The 7330-nt window shown below is 38.1% G+C and overlaps 1 protein-coding gene across 1 annotated transcript; it reads left to right on the top strand.

Moving 5' to 3' along the window:
• The first annotated feature begins 290 nt into the window (after positions 1-290).
• nAChRbeta2 (nicotinic acetylcholine receptor beta2) lies at positions 291-6882 on the top strand. Its single transcript, XM_020955551.2, has 10 exons — positions 291-491; positions 708-1030; positions 1090-1275; positions 1335-1467; positions 1525-1652; positions 4049-4224; positions 4315-4467; positions 4569-4648; positions 5856-5962; positions 6425-6882. The coding sequence occupies exons 1-10, from the start codon at positions 434-436 to the stop codon at positions 6638-6640; spliced, it is 1560 nt and encodes a 519-aa protein (XP_020811210.2). The 5' UTR covers positions 291-433; the 3' UTR covers positions 6641-6882.
• Positions 6883-7330: the final 448 nt, after the last annotated feature.

Genomic DNA, 7330 nt, shown 5'->3' with positions numbered 1-7330 from the left:
CTAAGGTTTGAGTATTTTTAACAATGTTTAGTCGAAAATTTTAATATAAATTTTATAAAAAAAAAAATCGTATACAAAAATGTAATATTGTTTTAGTCAGAAGCTTAAAACAATGTGAAGGACTCATTTCCAACCCAATAAATTATATATATTCTTAATCAGCATCAGCAGGCGAATCTTTCTAGCCACCTTTGATTTAATAGTAAACCAATTTTAATTTGAATTAGGCGGCAGCAGGTCGATAAATTGAGAATTTGGCATCGAGCATCTCTGCCAGGGCATCTGTCAAAAAGACACAACTCAGTTCCAAGTAAACTCTCCGACCGTGAGGTTCTAGCAAATAACAAACCGCAGTAAAAATGCTTTAAGTTGGAAGGAAAAAATTTATTTTTAGCAAATAAACCTAGTTATTAGCCATCAAAGCTGGCACAAAATGTGGCACTGGAGTTTATTGTGTGCTTTTCTACTCGTTCCATTGGCAAACTCCACGGGTAAGCATTGTAGGATTGTCTACCAAGCGAGGAAAAAATTGTTGAAAATTCCTATACCTTGATGCTGTATCTCAAATATCTGACAGATGTCAGGAAGCTGCGCCCTCGAAGAGAGCTAGAGCGGCGCCTGCGCAGAACTTTGTTTTGGGAAATTTACAATTTGTTTGGGAAATTTCTGGGACACATTTCTCACAAAATCTCCCCTGTTTTGTGTAGCTCCCATAAGCTTTGAGGCCAATCCGGACACCAAACGTCTTTACGATGATTTGCTGAGCAACTACAATCGCTTGATCCGACCTGTGGTCAACAACACGGAGACCCTGACCGTGTGGCTGGGTCTGAAGCTGTCCCAGCTGATTGAGGTGAATCTCAAGAACCAGGTGATGACCACAAATCTGTGGGTGAAGCAGCGCTGGTTCGACTACAAGTTACGATGGGATCCTGAGGAATACGGTGGCGTCGAACAGCTCTATGTACCCTCTGAGCATATTTGGGTTCCTGACATTGTCCTTTACAATAACTGGGATGGCAACTACGAGGTAAGTCTGGTTTCAGTCATTTAATATTTCTATTTAATTAATTTTATAAATATTTACAGGTAACTCTGATGACCAAAGCAACACTCAAATATACCGGGGAAGTCTTTTGGGAACCTCCGGCTATTTACAAGTCATCCTGCGAAATGAATGTGGAGTACTTTCCCTACGATGAACAAATTTGCTTTATGAAATTCGGTTCCTGGACCTACAACGGGGCCCAGGTGGATCTTAAACATTTGGATCAGGTATGGAGATTTCTTTATATAAAATTAATACTCTTACAAATATTATAATTATTCTTTAGGTGCCCGGAAGCAACTTGGTTCAAGTGGGCATCGATCTAACCGAGTTTTATTTGTCTGTGGAATGGGACATACTCGAAGTGCCGGCAACCAAAAATGAAGAGTATTATCCCGACACTCTAGAGCCCTTTTCAGGTAAGTTTCTTTAATATTTGGTTTGATTTATTATCTAATTATGTTCTTAATTAACAGATATAACATTTAAATTGACCATGCGACGTAAGACCTTATTCTATACGGTCAACTTGATAGTGCCCTGTGTAGCTTTGACCTTTCTCACGGTGTTGGTGTTTTATTTGCCCAGCGATTCGGGTGAAAAGGTAACGAAAGAGGATCTCAGGACCTAATCCTAATCCTTGTGGCATGGTTTATATCTTCCTTGCACCTTAAATTTATAATGCAACCTATTTGTATATATGTTTTGTAGTCCTAGCGTATTTTCCTTTTTCACTATAAAAATAATTTGTAATATATATATTTTATGTTTAAATAGTAGAGTTTTAGTTTAGTAAATTATTGCCGAAAAATAGTTTTATTCAAATAATTTTGTTCATCACTAAACTTCTTTTTGTCAACTACCTATACACTGTGAAAAACACAACCTCAACAATATACCTATAAACTTTAGCTAAGCTATATCTACCTCATATGCACCAAACTCAAACTATCTTCAGTTACTTTAACTATCACTCCCTAATCTTTCAAGTCTGCTATCCTAAAGCTGAGCTCTTGCACTCTAGGCGCAAAACACGACAAAAATTGTAAATTGGCTTTCTACGAATTCCACAAAAGAATTTTCCAAATGAACAGATTAGAAAAACTTTCCTGAGTAGAGCTCAACTTGCACTTCCTGCTCTTTCCAAACTCTAACTTTCTCTATTTTATGCTCAAATTTTTTTAAACTAATAGATAATAACATAATGCTATCTAGACTATTCTATATAACCATTTAAATATCAGCTCTGAATTCGCAGCAGCGTCGCTCTCTGCATTTCCTAAAGCAGCACACATATGTTTACGATCCATATATATATATAAAACATATTATATATATCAGATATATTTTGCGTTGAATATCATTTGTGCTGTCCTGAGTAGTGAAATCTCATAACGTAAATTCTCATCGAATGCATACAAATGTCCAATCGATATTGACATCGAATCAAATCGAATCGAATTCAAAATGCCAAAAAGCCACATGCAAAATTATTCCATATCGCCGCGTATCTTGTAATTGAGCAGCGCACTCACACTCACACTGACTCACACAAACATATCTAGGACACCTGCATTCCGGCACAGGCACACCTGTACACCTGTGCATCCACACAACCACACACACACACACCCTCGACACCTACAAATACACTCACACACGTACTGGACTCGTGCAGTTTGTTGTTATATTCCATTTGTCGTTGCCTTAGTGTTTGTTCGTTCATTCGTATCGCTCGTTTGCTCAAGTAATAGTAAATGCTCCACCACCAGATAATGATATAATTATCCAATATTTACGCAGTCATACAGAGATATATAATATGGCATTGAATGCACCTACTTAAAGGGGATCCTTTGGGCCTGAAAACAGTTTAGTTGACAGCTTAAATGGGTCATTGAGTCAGGCTTGATTAATTCGTAAACATGTGTATATTGTTCTGGCAGGAAAAGGAGTCTTTGTGTACTTAAGTCCTTGAATCCTTAAGTCCTTGTATTCTTAAGTTTTAGTAGAAGAGGCATCTTAGAATGATCTAGCTTTTAAGAAAAGTGGTCGAAAATAAACTCGCAATGGTTGGAAACCTTTTTTAAAGGGAATAAATCCTTTGATGACATACTTCAAGACAATTTTCTAACATTTGGCTATGATATTTGTAAATCACGAATTTTAATAAGAAATTTCGAATTGATAAATGGAAAGTTAGATATTTTGTAAATGGTAAAATTTCTATAAATAAGAAATAAGAGTATGATGTCCCTAAGTCTCAATATTATTAAAAACAAACTTGTAGAGGTAACTTCCGTCAACCCTAAAATTAAAGTGTCAGGAATTAATCACTTGAAAACTTTTCGGCAGAAAGTTATATAATTGATTCAAAATACCCAATTTTTTTGTTATCGACACATACTTTATATCACAATACACGCCAGAAAAGTTTTCATGTAAACGTAGAACATGCGCTTTGTTGCTTTTTATGTTTTTTTTTTTTTTTTCATGTGTTGATTATTTTTGTCTAAACTTGGAATGATTGATTGATTGATGTGGAGACGGGTCCAGGTTATTCATCCTGTAGATTGTGCGTTCTCGCGAGTGAGATAGTTGTGGGTTCTTAGCTTGGTCACAGCATACGCGTTGCGGTCCTTTTGGTACATATCCTTTTTTGTTAATTTTGTAACAAATTGTTGCGGATTTTATTTTCGTATTTATTCACATTTATTTTGTGGCAAGCGGTAAGCATTGAAAATCTGTGGAAAATTCCTTGCCGCTGCCATTCATAATTTCTGTACAAGTAATTGCAATGCAACGGGCTAAATTAATTGAACAAATTATGTTGATTGTGTTTTTTATTTGGTTGTTTGTTCTGTGTTCACTGTCGTTGTTGGTTGATTGTTGGTTTTGATTGTTTGATGGTTCGTTCGTGTTCCGTTGGATCGAGTGGCAGCCACTAAATAGCCGAAGGGATGTCGAGAAGTGGAAATTGTGTAAACATTTCGTTGACAGGTTACGTTATGTATTTCAATACTCGTGTCGTTGACCGTGTTTTTCCTGCTCCTGGCCGAAATTATTCCGCCCACCTCGTTGGCGGTGCCCCTGCTGGGCAAGTATCTGCTCTTTACCATGATACTCGTCTCGCTGTCCGTCTGGACAACGGTCTGTGTGCTGAATATCCACTTCAGGTGAGTTCCGATTGGTTTGAGTTCCGATATGCATATGCTCGGAGCAGAGATGGGTTTTTGGAGCAGGTGATAATTGCCCCATCGGCACAGATCTCCCTCCACGCACAACATGTCGCCGCTGGTGCGGAAACTCTTCCTGCACTTCATGCCCAAGCTGATGATGATGCGCCGGACGCAGTACACCCTGCCCGACTACGACGATTCCACGCCCAGCAATGGTTACACCAACGAGATCGATGTGCGGTAAGTGGCATATCTTGAAATTGAATGTAAACACTTGACTTTGGACTTTTCCCTGCCGCTCTTCCGCATTTCCCCCAAATGTTTGATTTTTCCCCCCACAGCGACAGCATCAGCGATTTTCCCAGCGAGTTTAAGGACAGTCAGGACGGTGCTTACGATAATGGCATGCAGAACTCTGTGGGTGAGTGCGCGAAATCTAACCATAAAACACACAAATATTTTGCATGCCCGGCAGCCCCAAATTGAAATCAAATATACAAAAAAACATAGAAAAAACACATGGCAAATAATGTAATAAAATTGGGGGAACAAAATCCCATGAGATGATGCTCTGCTTTGATGACGAATAACGCTTACGCGGTTCAAATTCAAGCAGGGTCGCGGTCAGCGAATATTAAAAGGGGGTTGAGAACCTACGCCCCCTGCTCCCGACTGTTTATTTGTACGAGATCATAAAACGAGTCAAGCGCAATGAAAAGCGCGCTGGGAATGGCGCAGCCATGTTTTTATGCATTTTTTTTATACAACATAAAATAAGAATAAAATGGCAAACAGCTTCGTTAACAAATTAAATAAAAAGTAGCTTGATGTATTTGCCAAATTTAAACTTAAAATGATTGGGTTTATATAATCTAGAAATCAGTAAAGATGATTGTAAAATATTATTTCTATTACATATTAAAAATTTACTAGAGGTTGTTAAATATAACAATGATGTAAAGTATATAGTATTAACTTATGTTTTCTATATTATAATTATTAAATTCAATCTTTCATTTATATTTTAAAATGATTAATTTGGCTTAGCTTCATAAGAGTGAAATGCATTTATTTTAATGACAGAAGGGTTTCACATTTTTAACTAGTTTGTTTACCTTTTATTCACCTTAAAATAGTTATTTTGGAACCTTATAAATATCTTCCTTTTATAAATTAAATCTTGTTTAAATAATTGTTTAAGGAACTTCATATTATAAATGGCTTCTCTAAGGTTTAAGCCACATAAACAATCTTTATTTATCTATAACAATTAATAACTCTTAAAATCTTAGCTTTGTAACAACTAAATAATTGTTACTCAATTTTTAATGCCTCCTCTATATCTTTAAAAACCAATATTGTATACTATTCCGGACAACCTATAAATTATCTTTTCCGAACACAATTCAGCTTCATGGCCCTATTGGCTTGAGGCGTTAATTTGCGTCCTGGCAAAGGCCAAAATATTTGTCTACCCATAAAAGCGTAGATGCACACATGATATATATGTATATATACGTAACAAACATGTATGGCCGATGGGGCGGAATTTTCTCGAGTCTCGCATTTATTTATTATTCCAATATTTTATTTCAATTTTTCGCAATTTCGTGGCGGAAACTTGACAGATTCTGACAATGTGATACCGCGCAACTTAACACCCGAAGTGCTGCAGGCGTTGCGTGCGGTCAGATTTATTGCGCAGCATATCAAGGATGCCGACAAGGATAACGAGGTGGGTACCCAGAGGCCGTTCCTTCAGAGCCTTACTTATTTTTTGTTGCCCATTTTTATTGACGCGTGGCCGCGTCTCCTCCTCGAGGAGTAGGTTGAGTAGAGGAGGCGCGGCGAGTCCTTGGCGTTGTTTTTGTTTACATTGCCATATTTTCGGTGTCTTGCGTGGGGCGGGGTGCTTTCGCCTCCTCGTTTTTTTTTTATTATTGTTTATTGCCCTTAACTTCGACTTGAATGCATTGGATGGAGCCAAGTCCCAAATGTGCAGCAAACAATTGTAAAATATTAAATCATAACTTTATATTTTTATTGCGATTCAAGTTTATTGAGAGTCAGCCGCAGGCCCATATTTTATTAGCCCCCGCTTTGGAAAAAAACCGTGTATAAAACCAATTTCGTTCAGCCGCAAAAATGATACAGCGAATGATATTAAGAATCTATTTTTTATTGCCTCGCCTCCCAGATTGTCGAGGATTGGAAGTTCGTTTCGATGGTCCTGGATCGCTTCTTCCTCTGGCTCTTCACACTGTCCTGTGTGTTCGGGACCCTGGCCATCATCTGCCAGTCGCCGTCGCTGTACGACACCCGGTCGCCCATCGACCGCCAGCTGAGTGAGATTCCTTTGCGCAAAAACAATTTCATGCTGCCGCCGGATATCGTCCGTCAGGTCCTGACTTAATTGGGGTCTCGGGGTCCTCTCCCAGGGATGCTCCCTGGCCTGCACAAGTTAACAATGCTTCCGAGGAACAGTTTTTTTTTATGGATTTCAATTGAATCAATCGTCTCCGCACGGTATATTGCTACGATTTATTATGTTTAAGTGTTTATCAGTCGGCAATATTTATTGTAAAACCAGATTAGCAATTAAAGAAACCTAACAAAAAATAAATGCAAAATTCTCTTGAAAGTTTCAATTGCGAATTTAAGCCAACTTTTATGATTTAAATGGGTAAAAACACTTTCCAGTTACTGCTATCTCAGGCTCAACAACCACAATGACATCTGTTCTGTCGCTGTTAATTTTCAATTAAGAGATGACTTTTCAAAGTTTTTGCGGGGAAATAAAACGTTTTCTTTCGAGCGAACCAACAATATGGAAAGAACTTCGCATTTGCTATGTCAAACAGACATTGCGCATACGCCACGTTGGCTGCCTAAATAATTTGCAGTATCATTTATTTGTCCCCTTCCTGCCATTCCTCTTTGGCCTCGGTGCCGCATTAAATTAGAAAGTTGAAATCTCTTGGCCACGCATTCATCAACATGTGCAGGTCCTGCCGGCAAAGGACTTTCACTTCAGCACTGTCAACAGACATAATTTGGTAAGCACTTTGACTGGCAGGGGAGCAGGATAACATTATATAAAGCG

Source organism: Drosophila serrata, unplaced genomic scaffold, assembly GCF_035046125.1.
Source record: "Drosophila serrata isolate PLE 108 unplaced genomic scaffold, ASM3504612v1 contig_382, whole genome shotgun sequence".
In the NCBI taxonomy this organism is placed as follows: domain Eukaryota; kingdom Metazoa; phylum Arthropoda; class Insecta; order Diptera; family Drosophilidae; genus Drosophila; species Drosophila serrata.
This window is presented reverse-complemented; position numbering and strand designations above follow the sequence as displayed.